The sequence below is a fragment of the Natrix helvetica genome (genome assembly GCF_964273705.1).
Source record: "Natrix helvetica genome assembly, chromosome: 3".
In the NCBI taxonomy this organism is placed as follows: Eukaryota; Metazoa; Chordata; class Lepidosauria; order Squamata; family Natricidae; genus Natrix; species Natrix helvetica.
This window is the reverse complement of record NC_138549.1, coordinates 125141678-125163761: the sequence shown is the minus strand read 5'-3', so window position 1 is coordinate 125163761 and position 22084 is coordinate 125141678. Positions and strand designations below refer to the sequence as shown.

The window sequence follows — 22084 nt, the reverse complement described above, 5'->3', positions numbered from 1 at the left end:
CATGAGCAATGTTGTTTTTGGGAAGAAGCATACCACCTTAAATTATTACTATTGTAATGGAATCATTCTAGTTTCAGCACACAGGAATGGTCCAAAATCAGGAGGCTGTGAGTTCAATCCTAGGGAGAGCCAGATATTTCTCTCTCTGGGCACAATGAGAATATATTTGCTGAACAAAAGAAGGGCATCCGGCCAGTAAACACTCTGCTAGCTCCATTCAGTTGCCCGGACTCCACCCTGCAAAGGATTATGGCATCGTTAAACGATGATGATGATTCTAGATTCAGCACAGAAAATATGAGAAAGCAATTATCAATATTTTATTTTAACAACAAACGTGAAAAATTATTTGGGAAGTGCTACAAAGCCTTTGTTCAATATTTATGGGGTCCCCCCCCCCTCTGGCTCCATCTCCTCCCCCAATTTTAGATTGTAAATGAAAAAAAAAAGATTGTTGCCAATTCGGGCAATGCAACTTCCACAGCTTAACAGAAAGGCATACATTAAAAAAAAGGAGCAATAGGTCCAATTCCACTTTATCTGTCTGGGCGAGCCATTCCTGGTCTGGCTGGTACCATCATGGGTCTGGATGGAGGTCTCATCATTGGTGGCCCTGGCATCATTGGCATATGTCCTCCCATAGGTGGCCTCATTCCTGGAGCTATAAAAGCAAAGAAAACATAACATAAAAGAATGTACCACAAATTTATAGGCCAGTATGTCACAATGCTTATCAAATTTTGATAAAAAGGATCTTTCAATTTCTGTGGAGCACTTTGTGTTTTCTTTACATTTTGCAACACAAAAACAAATTCCAAGAAAATTTTATAAGTGGTTTCCAAGATCTTATAAATCTTTGCAGAACCAACATATTGTTTCATATTCTTGCACAGATGCATGTTTATCTGTTCATTCAAATACTATTTCTCTCTGTCTGTGGCCACTTGTGTTTTATTGTAGACTATTCTTAAGATCTACAAGAGATTTTTCAGTGCAAATATAGAGGACTTCATAGGAAAGTAAAAAGAAAGCAATGTTCTACGAATGGAACCCTTTTTAACAGAGAAAATATATGGGCCCAAAGTACTATATTATGTGTGTAATTTACATTATGGTAATTATTCTTTTTTTAAAAACAGGCTCTAGATTGAATGTCTTCCATAATCCTGATAATGCTCTCAAATTCTCAGAATTGCAACTACCATATATTATAGTAGGCTACAAGGCTACAGTAAAGCAAGATATCACAGATACCGGAATTTTCCTCCTTCCCTGTTCACCAGAAAGAGGGTAGCAGTTTCTGCACTGGAAAAGGAATGAGAGATGGAAAAAGCAATAGAACTACAGTACTGTTATATGTATCCGTAAATGTGGCGTATGGCTTTTATGGCCACGTTAGGTGCTGCTGCACTGGTGTGATTCAGCAAAGCGGAGGGAAAACAAATGGGGAGAAGCAGCTGGGTTGCCATGAAGGTAGAAAACCTGCCTTGGCTGCTAGGCAGGACTGTTGTGGGACAGATGGAAGCAGAATTCTCACTGGCTAAACCTAACATACAGGTTGGTCTTCTAAAGCCCAGGAGGGAAACTCATCTCCTTGGTTACTGGGGAAAATGCTGCTGGTTTGAGAGAGAACGTTGCCACATTTGAGCCTGTATCATTATGATGCATTGGACAGAAAGTTCTTTTAGGGTAATTGTACAGGAAATTGGGTGTCTGGGGAGAGAGAGATTGCTGTAAGTATGCTGGGATGTTGCAGTGAGTTGTTTGGCTTCAGAGGGAGGGGAAGGGTGAAGGTATAAGCTGAAAACTGTCCTGAGAGAAGCAAAGAACTAAAAAGAGGGAAGTGCTTCACTCCAAACTCCAGGATAGACCAGATTAATAAAATAGACACTGTGTAAAAGTTACTTTATTACTAGTAAAATTATCGTTAACTATCGTAATAGAATCTTGCAAGTCTGAATGTGCTTCTCCTCTTCCCTCTTTTATCTTAATGTGAATTGAGGGCAGTGGAGAGACTTTGAGGTGTTTCACAAATCTTTCTTGATATGGTCTCAAACCACATTTATCTGATTCTTTCCTCGATAGTGAGACTTCCCTTTGTTCATCAAGGTTATCCTATCCTCCTTCTATACGACAGAGGGAGATAACTACATGGAGACTCCAGGGAAGCCTCAAACCTGGAAAGGATAGCAGAAGACCCAGAGGGAAGTACATCTTGCAATATAAACATAGAAAAGGCTATGGAAGCTTTGAGAAAGTTTTTAAACACAGAGATTTAATCAGGCAATTTTCTTCTCATTCTCACTGAAAAGGGTGGGAAAAGGAGTACGTTAATAGGTAAGTAACTGAATTGATAGCAAAAGCTCTGAAAGAGAATAAAGTGAAGAGGGAGCAAGGGACTTTGAAAAGTTAGGACAAACTACAGTAACTAATTCTAACCCCCCACCTCCCCAATAATATAATATAATACGTAGTAGCAAAAGCCTCCTGTCTTTGCGAAGCAATTGTTCAGTTTTAAATCTGCTGTAAAAGTATCATCAGCCCGTGCTGGGGCAGAAAACCTTATAATTTCAAATTACTATCCCCCCACCCCCCTTTTAAAGTAAGACACTTTGTAAATTGTAACGGGCGGCGCCTAGGAGTAGAGCCTTCTCTGTGATGGGCCCAACCCTCTGGAATGACCTCCCCCCCGACATCAGAACTACCACCGACTTCCGCTCCTTCCGACAAAAACTAAAGACTCACCTGTTTCGATTAGCCGGCCTGGCCCACTCATAGTTTTATCTTACCTCCTGGCAGATATTTAATTGGGGAATTTCATGGGTAATTATTTTAAATTCATTTTTTTGGGGTATTTTTAGGGGTTGTTTTTAAATACTGCTTTTAATACTTTACTTGAAGGTACAGTTTTATATAGCCTCCTCCATTTATGTATTTATGTATTTATTTATATGCATCCTATTTGTGTTTTAGCCTGACTGTACACCGCCCCGAGTCCCTTTTGGGAGAGGGGGTGGTCTAGAAATACGAAATAAAGTAAATTACTTCAAATTCCACCAAGGGATTTTAGAGTTTCAGAGTTCATGATAAATTCTAACTTTAAAAAAGAATAAAGAAACAAAAGAGGAGGTAACCGAGTACCCATACCGGACCAAAAATGTAATGGCCAAACTGTGGCTTGGCTAGCACACTGCAATTATACAAGTGTCCTGATCCTTAAGTCGAAGTCAGAGCAAGTGCTCCACTCCTCTCTTCCAGGGAAGGCATGGCAAACACAAAATGGCTCTGTGAAAGTGGAGCTGATGACTGTGGCAAAGACCAAGAAATCAGGGAGTAAACTCCCTGGTTAAGGAGAGGATAAAAGATCATCCATATGTGCTCAGCAGTGGTGGGTTCCTGCCGGATCGCACCGGATCGCGCGCGCTCCCGTTCGGCAAGAAACCCGGAAGTAAGTTCCTGCCCCGCCCCTGGCGACGGGACGGCGCGTGCCTGCGCTCCACCAGCTCAGGCGCGATCGGAGACGTTTCTCTGCTCAGACATGACTTCAGTGGAGCGATGGCAGCCTGGCAGGCTGAGCCTGCGTCCCTTTCAGGAGCTCCGCTCCGCTGAGGAACCTTCTCCGGTCCCAGCCGAGCTGGTGGAGCGCAGGCAAGCGTTGTCCCGTCGCCAGGGGCGGGGCAGGAACTTACTTCCGGGTTCCTTGCCGAACGGGAGCGCGCGCAATCCGGTGCGATCCGGCAGGAACCCACCACTGGTGCTCAGATATGGCTGCTCAACACGAGGACAATGGTTTTCTTCAGGTTTGAGCTCTTTAAAATGATGGGGTCAGTCATCTTACTCACTAGCGGGATAAGGCTTTTAAATAGCACTAAATTCACAAATCTCACTTTTCTAATCACTTTCAGAAAATGCTCATTGACTACTTTTAAGCTATTATAGACCTTCGGAACAAGTTGGAAAATGCTAGGTAAGTCTGCCTTCAATCCTGAATGAAAGAAAATTGTAATCATAAGCTTAAGAATTTAAATAATCTGAAATAAACAGTGAAAACCTAATTATTTTGATCTTATAAATGGACTAAGGGTCCAGCTAAAATTGGAATACTGAAACTTGTACAATAAGATACTGGAGTTAATTATAAAGAACAAATAATTTGTGGGAAATAGATGGTTTTGATTTTTACAAAACATAACAGACAATTTCACAATTTCAAAAACTGGACACTAGAGGGGACTAAAGTTCTTAGAAATTTTTTTTACAATTATATAATATGGTGTAAAGCATTATAACAAAAACACTGAAGATTTTTGAAAAATGGTATCAGAAAATAGTAGCCGCATTATCAACTATGTCAATAGTAATGTTTGTTTCTATGGATAGCCTATGCTTAAAAGGTGTTATTGAAGAAATGACAGAACCAATTTTATCTGACAAAACAGAAAAGGTAGCAAAAATAGATTTACAACTGACAGACCAAGAAAAGGATGTTTCACTGGATCTACAAATAAAATTGACCAAGGTTTTAAAATGCAAAAAGGAAAAACAAATGACAAACAAACAGAGTGGCCTGGATAATTTTTCCCATTGAATTTACAAAAGAGGCTTGTTAAAGCCTTGAAGAACTTTGTTCAATGGGACAAAGAAATAAAGAGAAATCAAATCCACACTTGAATGAACTAAAGATTAAAACTATTTGATGGAAAGGAATACAAAGTTGATTTATTTGAAAAAGAAAGGTAAAACAAGTTACCTTGTTCTAGCAACTCCTGATGGACTTTCCTCTGACACAAGGACTGAAAATATGATTTTTGTATGGATTTGTTTGTAGATAAGAAATAGAATACAGGATGGAGAAATAAAAGTCTGTAACCTTACAGGGAGGGTCTAGATTCACTAAATGTATTTACTTGTTGTGATAAAGATCAGAAGTTGCTTCTTTATGTTTCTTTTTATTATATTCTTACTTCTTTCATCTTTTTCTTGTACTTTTTACTCTTCTATTCTCTTTTCTTTTTTAAGTTTAGTTTGCATTATACTTTTGTACACAAAAATCTTAATAAAATTGCACACAATTACACACAGTTGCTCCACTACAATTGCCTCAAGTGGTATTTCTATATGCTCTATTTTGATATTAGTAGTCTAGCCAAATTGTTCTGAAATAAAACAAATTCTTCTAAAGCTTTTATTGCATCTTTATTTGCTCAGAAAGCCTGGCAATGATCTACACCAGAGCATGAAAGAAGAAAAATCCCAACCTCTTCAGAGTAAGAAAAGCACACTACAAATAAGTGTATTGTCTATTTTAAGAGTCCCACCTAATAAATGAAATACAGCAAAACAAGGCTAAGGGGAGGAAGCAAGGAAATAAAGTATCACATATAGTTTTAGGCTATATTTTCTTCCTTCTGTAAACCTATATACAATGTAGGTATGTAGGTAGGTAGGTATAAATTTTATTCATAAACACTATTTTTGAAAAACAGTTCATTGTCAGGGTATATCATTTACAAATAAAAAATACCAAAAAAGAAGAGTGGTTAAACATTGACATACAAGCTAATAACAGTAATAATGATATAATAACAATAGTAATAATATAACCAAAAACCTTTTAGCTAAATTTCTTCTTACATTAGAGTATTGTAATTATTTACCTTACTTTCAGTACTAACATTTATTATCTTACTTTTCTCTAATTCCTACCTCTTCCATTCATAGAGTTTATTCCAAATCATATTATATTCTGAATCTTCTTGATCTTTAATTTTAAAGGTTAATCTAATCATTTGGGCACAGTCAAAAAAAATTCGAATTACAGACTCCTCTGGTGGGGTATTCGCATTTTTCCAATATTTAGCATATATGATCCTTGCTACTGACTGTGTGTAAAAATGTGGTTCCTTTATCATAGCTCTAGTATACCTAGGAGACACGTTTCTGGTTTCAACTCAATATTCTGTTTGATTATCATTTCCAGCCAGTTTTGTATTTTCTCCCAATAATCTCTTCCTGTACTACATGTCCACCACATGTGGTAATAGGGTGTGACTGCATTTCCAACACTTAGCAGATAGGTTACTAAACATGTTAGCGAGTCTTGCAGGTGGCAGATGCAATATATACATTATATATTTGATCAGTGAGAGAAGCTAGTAAAGTAATTCCAAAGTAAAGATGTCTGAAAATTCTAGAAAAGACATACTGGGAGTTTCCCTGTGCAGTAACGATAAGGGCTAATTTTTATTCCTAAACATTCTAGGTCATTCTTCTACAATGGTACTGACACAGTCCTATTTTTTCATGGGAATTTCTTGTGACAACACACAATATACCACTTCTAAAGATTTTTCCTTCCTATGGCACAGTCCAAATCTTGATCCTTGATATGTCACTAGCCACCTTTTAATATGCAGGTTTGCTGTTCCAGAAAAAGGATATAATGTACAGCAGCTACTCTTTTACCATACACATCTTTAGAATAGGAAGATGTAAGCATTTATCAATCTATAACCTACCAGGTCCAACTGGCATCATTCCTGGGGGAGGTGGTCCCATCATTGGCATCATTGGTGGCCCACCCATATGGGGTGCTGGCATCATACCAGGCCGTGGAGGACCAGCTAAAGTATAGAAAAACACAAATATGTCAATGAGTCTTATACATCAATCCAATATCTCAAAATGTAAAAACACTTTAGCTGTGTTAAAATTTATGTACAAATAGGTAAAGATAAAGGTTCCCCTCGCACATATGTGCTAGTCGTTCACGACTCTAGGGGGCGGTGCTCATTTTCATTTCAAAGCCGAAGAGTCAGCTGTTACTGGCTGTTACTTTCCCACCAAAGGTTGTCCCTATTTTTCTACTTGCATTTTTACATGTTTCAAACTGCTAGGTTGGCAGAAACTGGGATAAGTAACGGGAGCTCACTCCATTATGCGGCACTAGGGATTCGAATAGCTGAACTGCTGACCTTTCTGATTGACAAGTTCAGTGTCTTAGCCACTGAGCCACTGCGTACCTCTATGTACAAATAGCAAATGCCTATTGGATCATAACTTATTAGGAACAGTCAATACTCTTTAAAATGAATAACCAACTAATATTACAATAAAATAATATAGTATTCTCTCTTAGATTTCTATATACTAGATTTATCAGAAAGAGAGTAACAATATTTATACATACGGATATTAGGCGGTGGTGGTATCATTGCACCCCCAGGAGGTGGAGCAGAGAACGGGGTAGGTGGGATTTTGCCTTGCTGAAATGCAGCCGCTGTATTAATGGGGAAAAATTGAAAGATATAAGTATTAATTAACAGACTACTGAAAACATATTTTCCAATTATTGTACAACATGTACAGTGCAATTCTGTAAAGTTTCAAATAATCCACCTTATTAAGGTATACAATTGTCTGGATTTATTTCCTTGTGAAAATATTTAATTTCAATATAAAATTCTATAAAATGTATCAATTTTAAGTGATTTTCAAGTATAAAAATAAGAGATAACCATATAACACACAAACGCTTTTTCCAAGCTTCTACTTTTTCTGCAATTTGCGCGCTGATACAAATTCTGTTATTCCCAGCTAAGTCTGGAATCCTAAATACCGTATATTTACTAGCAACTTGCAGTGAACACAACTTCCATGTAAAATATTCATGAACAAACTGAAAGTAGTGACTGAATAAAATAGAGTTGCTTTTCAAAACCTCAAACAAGGTACCAATGTGTTCAGAAAATTTCAAATTAAAAATAATTTTCTAAATATTTTAAAATAAACAATCATATCAATTCTGTACAAAGAATATTAATATTTCTTATGAAATACTGACTATATCAAGGGTTTTCTTTTAGGAATTTAGAATATGCATTCAATATTTTCCACTAAAATAGAGCAGTTATTTCTATCCAGCATGGGCTATAAACTTTTAGAATCCGTTTCTAGTACAGGAAGCTGAGGAAGACATGGATTTTCTATAGACACTAATCACAAGAAGGCATGTAGAACATGGCTTCTGAAATTCTTTCCAAAACCCCTTAAAGTTCTGGATAACATGACCAGTAAGGAGAGGTTCTAATGGAGGAGGTGGCAAGAATCCAAATTACTACCTAAATCCTTTTATCATGGGGATCCAATGAGAGTCCATTGGAATTGGGTGGCAAATTGAAGACTACAGGAACCAGGAGCATTACTCAGGTGAGGACACAGATAAACCTCCAAGTGCTTCAATGACCCTCTAAAAGGATGCAAATGACCAGCTGTCTGCAAGGAATATAAATCCTTCCATTCCCCGCTATCCTGTCAGAGCTGAAGTTGCAAAATATCTTCAAAGAAAAAAAAACGAAGTCCAATTGCCTCCTGAAAAAGCATCTTTGGGACAACCATGACCTGGATGACTGAGAATCTCTGCAGACTTGTTGCAAATAAAAGTTAATAAATAAATACATTTATTTCTCAGCAGTCCTCAACTAGATCCAGCCTATTTTCAAAGTTTAGATTTCTTTTGCCAATTCTCCCCAGCACTTAATTTGGGCCTATTCCTTATAGACCACATTTATGTCTGCTACACGTTGTCCACCAGTTTATGGACTCTGCTGTCAAACACAATCCTAAATAGCTTTATATAATTTCATTCCAAGAGTTTCTAGATTAGAACAAAACAGTGTCTGTACTTCATACTAGAACTTCAGGACTGAGAAATACAAAACAATACTTGAAATAAGACTTACTTGTTTTATCTATCAGGCTCTGTGCTTGTTCTTCCATCCATTTTTGATAGTAATCTTTCACATTCTCTTTATGTTTCCTACCACTGCAATGGGTTTTTCTCACAGATGGCTGGAAGAAAAGAACACCCCATTACTGTCCAAGCACTCATTACACTTACAAACCCAAAATTTATCTCCAATGCATATATCTGGTCACAAAAATAGCTTCCCAATAAGCCTTCCCTCACAGCCTTTAAAATTTGCATTTATGTTACACGTTCATTTCTCTATCATTGCTTTAATTATAACTGCAATTAAACACATATTTAAATAGTTGAAGCATGGATATCTAAACATATTCATTCTAATCACTTCTTTACACCTGCCTACAAACATATTAAATAATCAGTTTTAAACTCCAATTCTTAATTTAGGAATATAATCAGAACTAATAATTGAATGGAAAAATAATTTTAAATTTCTGATCATAACACTGTTAAAATTTCTACTTACAGAGTCATGGGTGAGATAAGTATCACAGTAATCACAATAAAACCTGAAAGGCAAAACAAATATTCATTGGAAGTAGGAATAATTTGCTACTAGGTTCTTTAACACGTGTTAGAAAATGGTTAACATTTCAGTAAGCCTACCAATTTAATTCTTTGCTTTTGTAGCAAAAGCATATTTTTCTTCAAAAATCTTAAATGTTCAGTTGCATTTACTTCAAATATATTACTAAAACTATATGTCCATCAATTCTCTGTAACAGTTTAACACTCCTAGCGATAAAAATGTGTCTTATGTTTGTATATAAATGATCACACAATAAAATGTATCAGTTAGGATCAGCAGTTTTAACAGCCAGGGATCTAGCAATCTTAGACCCAATTCCTGATTCTGAAAACATCAATCATGCACAATTCATTTCAGCAATAGCCAAAACTGAAAGAGGCTGCTATTAGTATCTAATGCACTTGGCAGTCAAGGAAATGTATATTCCTGGTAATGCAAAAAGCGAGAAAAGAAGGGGAGAAACTTCCACCGCAAATATTGGAGGAAAACTCAAAGCCATGTTCAAATAGAAATCCATTTAGCCAAGCAATAAGAGGCGCTTATTCGTATTACAGAATCTTCTTTTTTCAGAACACATTCTCCCACCCAGCCGTCCTGCATTTTCATCTCAGATCTACCCAGTTCACTCACTTCGGCATGTTGACTCCAGGCGATGCGGTTCCGATTCCCGCAAACGTTTATAGGAAATGACGTTTTTGTTGCGCGACTTGGGTTTTTTTTTTAACATACATAAACAGCACTTCCGGTAAGCGTTAAACATTTCTCTCGGTAAGATTCTGCGGCTTGTACAAAGAGTTTCCTCCTTGGCAGAAACTTTGCCACAGGTGGAACCTGCTCAGCGATTATAACTGTCGTTATAATATAAATGATGTATGTTGACGTTTTATAGATTGGGGAGGTTTCTGCTTCGTACTCCAATTTTCAATTTTTCAAGTTCAGTTTTCTTTATTTGCAGTAAATCAATAATTCGGGATTATGTAAGAATTGTGGCGCAATCATTTTGGAGTACAGCTGGTTATAGTTCACAGTATAAAGGAATGGGGCGGGGAGGGATTACGGAAGAAAGGACTATAGCATTTGACCTTACTATAATAGGGCTTTGAGACTGAGAAGTTGTATCAGATCGGTTGTTCATAGATCAGTCAATTTGCACTTGGGGATGTAAAGATTTTCCTAAGTATAGAAATAACAGGGTTTGCTCTTTTTTGCCTACCACTATTGTTTAAAGGTTTTTGCCAGTGATAAGACATATTGATTGGTGCAATATCCTAGTTGTGATTTCAGTGTGGGAACATAAATTTGCATAGGCAACTTTTAACAGATTAACATAGTTGGAAGGGACGTTGGAGGTCATCTAGTCCAACCCTCCACCCAAGCAGGAGACCCTACACAAGGGTCAGCAACCTGCAGCTCTGGAGCCGCATGTGGCTCTTTCATCCCTCTGCTGCTGCTCCCTGTCACCAGTCAGCACCACAGTTTTGTGAGGAGCTTCTGGTTGAGGGGGGGAGCAGGACGCACCAGGAGGAGACTCTATGGCAAGGGGCAGGTTTTCTGGTCAGCTCCACAATCGATAGGGCTTTCGGTTAGGATAGGTAGAGGAAAAAGGATGCCGCAGGAGGAGGAGTGGGGGAGCAGGACTTCCAGTCGGCTCCAGAATTGAACGAGGGGGGGGGCCTTCCAGTTAGGACCTTTGTGGCTCTTTGAGTGTTTAAGGTTGCCGACCCCTGTCCTACACCATTTCTGATAGATGGCAGTCCAGTCTCTTCTTGAAAGCTTCCAATGATAAAGCTTCCACAACTTCAGAAGGCAAGTTGTTCCATTGCTCTCACTATCAGAAAATCTCTCCTTATTTCTAGGTTGAATCTCTTCTTGATCAGCCTCCATCTATTATTCCTTGGCTGGCCTTTGGATGCCTTGGAAAACAGCTAACTGTAAACTGTCAGTTGATGGTCTTAACTGTAACCCATATAGTGGGTAAAAATGTGAGACACCTGAAATAAGCAGATGTAATCAATTAGTGTGCACAACTCAATGGCAGATAAAGAAAGAAACAAAAGCTGAACCAACCAAGCTAATATTTCAGTAATATACTTTAATATTAACATCTGGAAGTCATCCAGTATAGAACAAACAGTCGCATCAGTTTCTGAGAGAATCAAATCGGCTGAATTAATCAGAAATGCAGAAATAGAATGGATTAAAGTATTAACAATCAAAAACTCCAAGAACTGTTCTAACCAATATTTCATATTTCAGAAAAAATTGCATGAACTAAATTTGACAGTTGCACAATGCTAGTAGGAGAGTAGAGCAAATCCTAAATTGTCCATAAGTCTTATTTTTTAAATAATTGGCAAAATACTGACTTTTCAGCTAGCCAATCTTAGGGCTGTTTCTTATGCTTTCCTCCCAATAATGAATGAAAATTACTAATATGACTGCATTTCCCCACAATCATATCTCACTGTTTAGACTAGACAGCAGGAAACCAGGTCAATTCCTCCCTTCCTGCCTCAGCTAGTTGACTTGGCATTAGGTAACATAGTTACAATTCTTATAGTATTTGTATTTGCAATGTGCTATACATGGGGCTGCCTTTGAAGTCTATCTGAAAGTTACTGCAGGTTCAAAATGTGGCAGCGCTAGTAATAATAGTCAATATTTGTGCTCATGTGTCACTGCTGCTATTTAAGTTCCATTGGTTTTAAGGTGGTAGGTCTTTATAACTCCTCTACATTTGGACAGAGTGGGTATGCATCTGGTCCCTTCTATTAAATGTTACCATCTCAGGACTTAGCAAGTGTGCCTTAGGAAGTGGGGTGTTCCATCCCCTGGAACAGCATCCCTTCGGAAATTCTGATGTCTCCTATTCTGGGATTCTGAAAAGCCCTTAAAACTTGGTTTTGTTCCTTGGTGTAGAGTAAATGTGTTGGGGAGGGACAGTTGCATCGTGCTTTATACTGTTTTAGTTTGGACTGTTTTTAATTGTTTTAAATTTGCATTATATTTTGTAAGTCTGTTGGTGTGGGTTCAAGGATATAAATAGTGGAATATATGATACAAATATCTACGTATCTAGAATTCCAGTCAAATAACGCAAATATGAAATACCTATCTTGTATAAAATAATTTCCATGGAATCAGCTTTTTATTATTAATCATGTAATTATTTAATGTTGACAATTTAGCTTTTTAATGACCAAGTAGATAAATTACTTTGAAATACGTAACATGGCACCCCTTTCTTTATACAATTTACCCACTGCTTCAATTCCAATGGACTCCAGGTGGTTTATAGATATTAGTCATACATAACCGTAATACATACAGCAAATTGCATTTGGTCATTAAAATTGAGTGAGAGCTGCTTCATACTTAAAGTATAAACTTCCACAATTGCTCATCACAATTATTTATTTACATAGTTATTTAATCATTTATATATTTATACTTTTGTTTTTTTATTTTGCATTTATTTATAAATAATTAGATGAATATTATGAACTGCACTTTTTAATGAAATGTTGGTTTTTCTTTTTGGCAAACTAGATTATAATTGAGTACTAGATTCTTGCTAAAATTTCACATTTATTTAGGATTAAAAATCTTCATTGAATATAATGGAACTTATTTCAGTTTCAACCTCATCAACTACTATAAGTACTAAATGGGTATTTTATTTTTCTATTTTGGAGAGTTAAGAATTTCACTGTGATAAAAATAATCAGTCTTATTAATAACCAATAAAATTTGAATGGGCAGTAAACAGATATAGAAGTAGGTTTTATAGATGGTTTGCTGAATATTGGAAATGGATACTCTCATATTTTATAGAAAATAAAATTAAAACTTTAAAAACCATTATCAATCATTTGTCTGTTGTGGTCTCATTTTCTCAAATGCAAAATATGAATATTCCTTTGTCTATAATGAAATTTTCTTTCAGCTATTTATATCTGCCATGAAACACAAAGTGCAACTCATTACATGAGGTGCAAGTCATCTGAGCCAATTTCTTAGCCATCTTTGTGGTAACTATTCCATTTTTTAAATGATGACCAAAACAACAACAACAACAACAAAATCCAATGGCTCAGTTAGAAGGGGAGGAAGAAAGAGGCAATAAAATGAAGTAAATGTTGTTAGCCTTCCATTTCTGTGTCAAAAATCTGGAAGCAAATGTTAACATAGTCCTTCCAGATTTCAGGCAAAACACAGAAGTTGGGGTTATTTGAAAGATGGGCTGTGGTAACCTATAATGTACACTGCAAATAAGAACTATGGCAATGGCCTAAGACCGTGATGGCGAACCTATGGCACGCGTGCCACAAGTGGCACGCGGAGCCATTTGTCAGGGCACGCGGGGCGCTGGTCAGCTGAATTCACCTTTTTAAAAGCTATTTTTTGCCTTCCCCAGGCTCCAGAGGCTTTATAGGAGCCTGGGGAGGGCGAAAAGAGCCTCCCCCCCCCCGGAGGCTTCAGGGACCGTCCGAGGCTTCCCTGATGCCTTCGGAGCGCTTAAAACGACCCTCCGAGCAACCCGGAAGTCACTTCCGGTTGGCTCGGAGGGTGGTTTTAAGCGCTCCGAAGGCTTCAGGGACCGTCCGAGGCTTCCCTGATGCCTTCGGAGCGCTTAAAACGACCCTCCGAGCAACCCGGAAGTCACTTCCAGTTTGCTCGGAGGGTGGTTTTAAGCGCTCCGAAGGCTTCAGGGACCATCCGAGGCTTCCCTGATGCCTTCGGAGCGCTTAAAACGACCCTCCAAGCAACCCGGAAGTCACTTCCGGTTTGCTCGGAGGGTGGTTTTAAGCGCTCCGAAGGCTTCAGGGACCGTCCGAGGCTTCCCTGATGCCTTCGGAGCGCTTAAAACGACCCTCCGAGCAACCCGGAAATCACTTCCGGTTTGCTCGGAGGGTGGTTTTAAGCGCTCCGAAGGCTTCAGGGACCGTCCGAGGCTTCCCTGATGCCTTCGGAGCGCTTAAAACGACCCTCCGAGCAACCCGGAAGTCACTTCCAGTTTGCTCGGAGGGTGGTTTTAAGCGCTCCGAAGGCTTCAGGGAAGCCTCTGGACAGTCCCTGAAGCCTCTGGAGGGCCTCTGGGGGGTCGGGGGAGGCTCTTTTCGCCCTCCCCAGGCTCCTATAATGCCCCTGGAGCATGGAGAGGGCAAAAAAAATGTAAAAATGGGGGGGTCATGCGTTTTGCACGCCTGCACACTGGGGGGGTCGCACGTTGCATTATGGGTGCGGCACGCCTGCACTCGACCCCCCTGCGCTCCCCCCACTTGTGGCACGCGAGCCAAAAAAGGTTCGCCATCACTGATTTAGGAAATGCAATTGGTAATCAACCAATTTCCTCTTATTTGCACGGGACTGATTCACTGAGTTAAATGTCCTTCCAAACAGAAAAAAAAGTAACACGCAATAAAAAAAACAATAGAGCAACAAATACTTTAATGACCTTCATACATACGGAAGTTAGAAATCCCATGGGGGTTCCAAGGAAGTCCCCAAACAAAGACGAGCAAGGCTCAGTGCGATCTCAAATGCAGCTCAAGCGTTTTAATAAAGTTTCTTTCGAGCAGAACTGGGTTCCTTTGTGAACGTGATTCTCTGGTCTTGGAGACAGTAAAAGGGAAGTAAATTTACCACCGTCCCTTTCCAAGGAATCGTTTGAATTTCTCCGTCGAGTCTCCAGCCCTGACTCTGCCCAGCTTCCGAGCCCACGCAACTTCATTTGGGGATTGTCACCGGCTAAGACCCCCGAGTGGGGGGGGGGGAAATCGTTCCAAGATCAGCTCGTTTAATGCTTAACAACGTTGAAAGGTTTGTATTTTGATCCATGGGGCTGACGTCACCACGTTTGTGAAATCACGGTGCGTGCTGACGTTACGCCGCGGCATCGGCGTGCTTTGCGTGCTGTTCGCTCACTCGCTCGCTCGCTCGTTCTCCCTCAAACCCCCCCTCCCCCATGCAGCTTTGAGCAGGCGGCAGCGGCGGCTCACGGGCAGCCCGGGGCCTAGTGGAAGGGGCCGGGCTGGCGCGGGAAGAAGGGGTCGCGCCGCCATGGAGGGGATGGACGTGGATCTGGACGCCGAGCTGATGCAGAAGTTCAGCTGTCTGGGAACCACCGACAAGGACGTGCTCATTGGCGAATTTCAGCGGCTCCTTGGCTTTCAGCTCAGCCCGGCTGGCTGCGCCTTCTTCCTGGACATGACGAACTGGTACACCGCTGGGAGGAGTGGGACGGGATGGGACCACGGCGACGGGTAGTTGGGGAAGTGGGGGAGGGGGAAAGGCGGTTGCCCCTCTCAGGAGGGCCGACTTGGAGAGGTGGGAAACTCACTTTGCCAGGCCGAGCCCCTCACTCCCGACTAGGGAAGTTACCCCGCTAATGGAACGCGGTGGAGAATTTTGTCCGCGGACTTAACCCTGTTAGGTGAGAAGTAATGTCAGGCGGAGCAGCTCTGTCAGATGTAAACAACCCTGATATGACGCTTCTTCACTGGCAGGACAAGTCATACAGGTGCATTCAGTCACCTTATCTATACAAGGCGTCGTGTGAGGCCTTCTTCCTATTAGTGGTCAGGCTTCCTATGCTAGGGTTCAAATCCCGGTTTTTGCTCGACCTGCCTTGTTCTTTGTAACTGGTTCCATCACATGGCGGGTTGTTTTTATTTTATGGTCTCTGTTGCTTCAACCCAGAGACAACCTTCTCCAGTGTTTTGAATTTTTTTTAAAAAAAAAAGCTGTCCAGGCTTTAAAAGCGTTTTGATGCTATAAAAAGCTGAATGTCATATAATAATGCAATAAAACAAACAGTTTGGTGTGCCCCTTCGAAGTTAGTCGTATTTTGATTTTCTTCAGCTTATGGAATTTTTGTGTGTGTTTTTGCTTTCCCTTTATTGCCCCCAGCAGTATGGTGAGTCATTGAAGAAGTGAAGCTTGCACCCTGAATCAAGCCTTGTGTGTGTGTGTGTGTGTCTGTGTGTGTTAGTGAAATTGTATTGTTGCTATTAGTGATAAACAGGTTTGTCTAAAATTTTGGCTGATTATATCTATGCAAGCCACATTCTCAAAACTTTTATTCAGTTCTAATCACCACCTGTTTATTACAGAAGTTCTTGTCCACAGGTTTGTAAACAGAAATTTTAAGCTATGCACGCTGCCTGTGAATAGAGGTGGTGTAATGTCAGGGCATGTTTTCAGCCTATGAACTTTCTCTGATCAAATTTCTATTGTATCATAATGTTTTTTGACTTTTATGCAAATCACATATCTACAAACTATTACAATCAGTGATTGATTGATTATGTGCCATCGGGTTGAATTGACTCTTAGAAATCACATACTGTAGATAGTCTCCAGAACAATCTGTCCTCAACCTGGCTGTACAAGTGTTACATCAGTATAGATTGCAAAAAAAAAGAAGAAGTGCTGGCATATTGAACACAATATTTAGTGTTAAGTAGTGATCTTCACTGATTTCAAAAAGCCCCCAAACTTGGATGGTGAAATCTTAGTATTGTAATGGGAGTCTGCCAGGGAATCCTAGGGCTATTTACTAGATTGAGGAATTGGAACAAATATACCATCTGAAATGACAAACCAGTTCCATATTCTTATTGAGAAAACTATTTCCATGTAATGATGTAACCTCTGGTAGTTGAGTACATCAGTCAAATCTTCCCTCTATATTTCATAAAAAACTAGCGCTCAAGCAGCATAATGAAATAAATAGATACAAATTCTTTCATCCCAGTTCAAGCTTCTGTAGGAATAATTCAATTTGAAATTAAGCAGACTTATTTGTAAAGCAACATTATTAGAAATGGGCTGTAAAAATGGTTTTGAATCTGATTAATAGTAGTTCCTTAGAGAATTTTATTACATGCAGGAAATTCTTACTTTGCTGCTGATAACAAATATATTTTGTTACGGTTAAACTAAAATTTGAGTTTATTTTTTTTATTTCTGATGTATGGCAGAAGTGTAAGTATAACGGGAATGTACCACTTTAAACTATAGGTTAGATTAACCTATATATCTGCCCCACCTTCTAAAAAAAAGGATTTCTACACATGAAAAGGGAGAAATTATGAGAAATGTTTAATCGTAATATCTTAAGCTATGTTGTCATGTGACATATTCTCAACTTGCACTCTTTAATAGTACATTCCAGAAAGAAGGATACCATCTCATCTGTGTGATAGCTTTATGCAAGATTATCCAATGAACTTTTGAGCCAACAGTGTTGAATCTACGTAGATTTCACAAGGCATTGTTGCCCCACATAGTTCAAAATTCAGAAATCCCATAAACAACTGTCATAACATTGGGGATCTCCATAAATCTTTTGTACCAGTATTTGGTAAACAGAGATTTGCTGCAGCATAATGCATGATGTCTTTCAAACCCTATGTTTCAATATTTAAGTGTATAAGCATGTCTTCTATACTGGTATTCTGGTAATTACTGGATTCTGGTAGTATGTGACTACTACTAATATATTGCAAAGAATTTTGGTGACAGAATAATGTGATCGTATATATGAAGAAAAAAGTATTCAGTATTTTGACTGTATTTACATTTTAAATGAATCAGATGACTTTTTATGCATTAATAATGCAGTTGGGGGGAGAATGCACCAAGAGAAGAGATAGCAAAGTCCGTGGACATTTTATTTATTTAAACAATACAGCATAATATTCTCATGTACATTTCATTCCGCAGGTTGTATTTATTTTTCCATTTTGTATTATTTCTCACCCCCTAAGTGTTTATTAAGAAATATTAAAATACTTAATCAGCTAAAAGAAGCATCCAATGTTGATACTTATTTTACCAAATTTTGAATACAGTTAATAGGTGTTTGAATATGTCCCAAGTTTTATGTACAAAAATTACTCTTGGAGAAGGAATGGTACATTATGCCATCTATAAGCTTCAAGTGGACCATGCAGTACCTTTTAAATAAATGATCATAGTATACAAAAGTGAGTGAACGTGGCTTCGGTGTTGACTTCTGCCATACTTTCCTTCTCACTATGTTTATTATCTGTTCCCGGGTTCTTCAGTTGAAGGTATAATTAGTTGATAAAAATAGAGATGTCAAAGCTTGTCTCTAGTATTGTAACATATGTTTAAGTCTATTGTCAGGTATGTTATGATACCTAGCTATGTTGCAGCATGAAAGAGTAGAACAGACGTAGATCTTTGTACAGCAGCTCTGATAGTTGAATTTATATGGTGTGCATAATCATAGGTGCCTGTGCTCCCTGTTTTGTTCCTAGCCTTAAATTAGTGCACACTTCTGTGATTTGTTTGATTGTGCCAGCTCTCAATTATATTTTAGTTAGGATCTGCAGATCCTTAACTTAAAAACAACTTAAAATGTTCTGCATTAGGAAAGTATACTTAAGCTAGGTGTATGAAAGAACATTCAGGAAGAACTGATCAGCTAGCATTGGTCTTATATTTATATTGACAATAAAAAGTACTGGTAGTCCTTGGTTAAAACTTGTCTTTTTAGCAACCTTTCAATTTCAAGTAAAGTATATTGAAAAATATATTTGACAATATACGGGTGTGCACACAGAATTTTGGGACTTCTTTCTCAGCCTTGAATACATACAGTATATCCTTGAATTGTGGTGGGATGAATGAATTAATTATAGAAGAAATGCTTCCATTTAGGATAAGAGTTTTAATAGTTTTTATGGTAATTAGATTCAGAACTTGTCAGAAATTTCAAAAAAAAACATAAGAGGACATAAAAGGCTGGGAAGAGACAGAACATTTTTACTTTGTTCTTAAAACCTTCCTAAACTGTTTAGCTTATCAACATAAACTTTGTGTTCAGAGGATTATGTTCAAGGATAAGCAGAAAGGCAAGTGCCTTAATTTAGGTAAAACTGATTGACATGCTGTCATAAAATCCATTTTAATTCAACTAAGAAGGCTAGCATTCTTATTTTTAAATGGTTGTATCTTCTTTCTAGATTTTTTTTATAAAATTTAGATTTAAAATGCACAACAGTCTAAATATACAACTGAATGGAAATGAGTTTTTAAAATAAAAGTATACTATCATAAAGTCAACCAGGAGCATCTGTCCAACCATGGTGATGGCCGAAATGTGATAATAATTAAAAATAAGACTTTATGGTACAACTTAAAATGTTCTACATTAGGAAAGTATACTTAAACTAGCTGTATGAAAGAATACTCAGGAAAAACTGATAAGCTAGCATTGGTCTTATATTTACAGTATATATTGACAATAAAAAGTGCAGGTAGTCCTTGGTTAACAACTGTCGTGCTTTCAAACTTATGACAGTTCTAGAAAAGTAGTTTTACAACTGGTCCTTGAACTTATGACAGTCACAGTGTACATGGTCACATTATCATAATTCAAGTGCTTTGCAACTGGCATGCATTTATGACTGTCACTGCATCCCACAGTCACATGTTGCTATTCGTGAGCTTTCCAGCCATCTTCCAACAAGCAAATTGCTGGCAAGGAACTGGTAATATATTGCATGTCACAGCCACTGATGATGTACTTAATAAACTGGAATGATTCATTTAATGGCCACAATGTTACTGACAGAAGTCAACATGATAACATGTTTCACTTAATAACATCGCTTAAGTATTGCCAGTCACAATCGAGATCATTAAATGAAAACTTTCTGTAATCCATAATTCTTTCTGTATTGTCATCACAGTTTTGTGTCCCAACAGCTATACATTTTTTCTTACCAGGAGATGGCTGAGTAACTCAGTAGTTTGATTATGGTTTTTTTTAAGACAAGTAAGTAATTTGCTATTACTATTAAAGTAACAGTATAATACATTTTTTGACTGATACATAGCAAAACGTGTTTAATTAACACCTACTCCCACTTGGTTAAGCGAGCAAGTTCCTTTCGAAAGACACAGTCATTAAGTGAAATGTTCACAGGATACACATGACTGAGATTACTGGTTATTGCCATCTCATTCAAATAGGTTTTTTTCATATAACTACACTAGCATTACTGTCATTTTGGCACACAATGTTATCAAGTGCACAAATTTGGTTGTAAATGCATACACTGGTAAGAAAATGATTTTATTTTTCTTATTACTATATTTGTGAGTGCTTGCTAACTGAGGTTGTAGGTATAGCAGATTATCTAAAATGCTGAGCTTGTCAGCTGGAAAGCTGACACCCCGGTTTGAGTCCCCAGTGCCATACAACGGGAGTAGGCTCCTGTTACTTGCTCCAGCTCCTGCCCACCTAGCAGTTCGAAAGTATGCAAATGAGAATAGATAAATAGATACCACTTTAGTGGGAAGCTAACAGCGTTCCATGCACCTTTGGCATATAGTCATGTTGGCCACATGACTGTGGAAATACTGTTATCTTCAGACAATGCTGGCTTCCTCAACTAAGAAATGGTGATGAGTGTCGGACATGACTGGATATCCAAAATAGTCGGTATGAGATGTCAGGCAAAGTTCAAAGGCCCAAATGTCATAGCAGGGTTTTCAGCTGGACCAGGTCCAGAATCAGTCATAAGATTTCAAGTCAGGAGGCAAGGTATGTTGAGTCTAGGTTAACAAATAGTTATTGCCAATAGTGGGGCTTGAGCCTGCTACTCTTCTTAAATAGAAGCAACTCAGGAACTGCTCATGTGGAAGGGTGATAGTTCTTTCTTGCAAGGAGATTTGCAGAGTGCTTTTGTTCTACCCTGCTCTCTGTGTGGCAAGCCCTTGCACTAGGAGGAGGAAACAGCTCAGGCTCCTCAACTTCTAAGCCTGGCAGCAGACATACATGGTTATTGGGCAGCACTGCCTCTGCCTGCAGCTGCCTCAGGCAGCAGTTTGCCCAGTAACTCTGGAACTGATTGCTTGCTGTGGGTTTCTTTGTCAGAGAATGATACATGGAGATTTACAATAACATAGCGTCTAGGTTCCAAGGCAATTTAGGTTTTACATTTTGAGTATACAAGCCAAAGAGCTCAATAGTGGACTAAGGATTAATAAGATTTTTACCATAGAAGTTTCCAGAGCTGGTTAATATTAGCCAGACTTCTCTGTTCTCTGTAGTTGCAGCTAAAATATTATAACCAGTCTTAACAGGTAAAATTTGTCACAGATCTGGATCAATGACCCCTTCCAGGTGGTGATCTTAATTCTTCATAAACAGGAGCCTATCAGAGAAGAAATGTCAAAATGGTAGCCAAGGACCACAGTGGAACAAAGAGCTAGCTAATGGTCCAGCTCTTGTAATTCAGTCCATCTATTTTGAGAGTCTGTCCAGAATAATACAGTGGTCATTAGTATTGAAAGCCACTGAATGATCAAGAAGAATTAGCAGAGCTGTACTCTTTGTCTTCTCCTTACATAGAATACATGAAAGGCAGTAAACAAGTTCTTAGGTAAGAATCACATACACATCAAAGTTTTATAGCAATTTTCTTCAGCATTTTAAGGATCACAAATAGTTATTACAGTGCAACGTCATTCTAGTCAGATTCTTCAGGAATGATTGTCCCTTAGAACAGGTGGGTTTTCTTGTAAGAAATGTATTACCTCTGAATCCAGATGCTGAATAGAGGTAGTCCTCAAGTTACGACCACAGTTGGAATCAGAATTTTTGTTGCTAAATGGTATGGTTATTGTGAGTCATCATACCATTGGACCCAATTTTATGACAATTTTTACCATGGTTCTCAAGTGAATCGCAGTGATCATTTAGTGTCTCATATGGTAGTTTTTTATTAAGAAAATGTATATGGCCA

General features: G+C 38.5%; 2 protein-coding genes across 3 annotated transcripts in view; one reads left to right on the top strand and one right to left on the bottom strand.

Annotated features, from left to right (window-relative positions):
* Positions 1-298: 298 nt before the first annotated feature.
* Positions 299-10018, bottom strand: SNRPC (small nuclear ribonucleoprotein polypeptide C). The gene is made up of 6 exons (XM_081947076.1): positions 9927-10018; positions 9234-9276; positions 8742-8850; positions 7190-7279; positions 6519-6623; positions 299-661 (listed from the first exon to the last, which is right to left on the bottom strand). Exons 1-6 carry the CDS (start codon positions 9932-9934, stop codon positions 537-539), a joined length of 480 nt encoding a protein of 159 aa, XP_081803202.1. The 5' UTR covers positions 9935-10018; the 3' UTR covers positions 299-536.
* Positions 10019-15214: 5196 nt separating this feature from the next.
* The window catches only part of ILRUN (inflammation and lipid regulator with UBA-like and NBR1-like domains), a 64653-nt gene continuing 57783 nt past the window's right edge, over positions 15215-22084 (top strand). For both annotated transcript variants that reach the window (XM_081946940.1, XM_081946939.1), the window contains exon 1: positions 15215-15517. In XM_081946940.1, the coding sequence (XP_081803066.1) occupies positions 15360-15517 (158 nt within the window). In that variant the 5' untranslated portion in view covers positions 15215-15359. The remainder of the gene's footprint in view (positions 15518-22084) is intronic.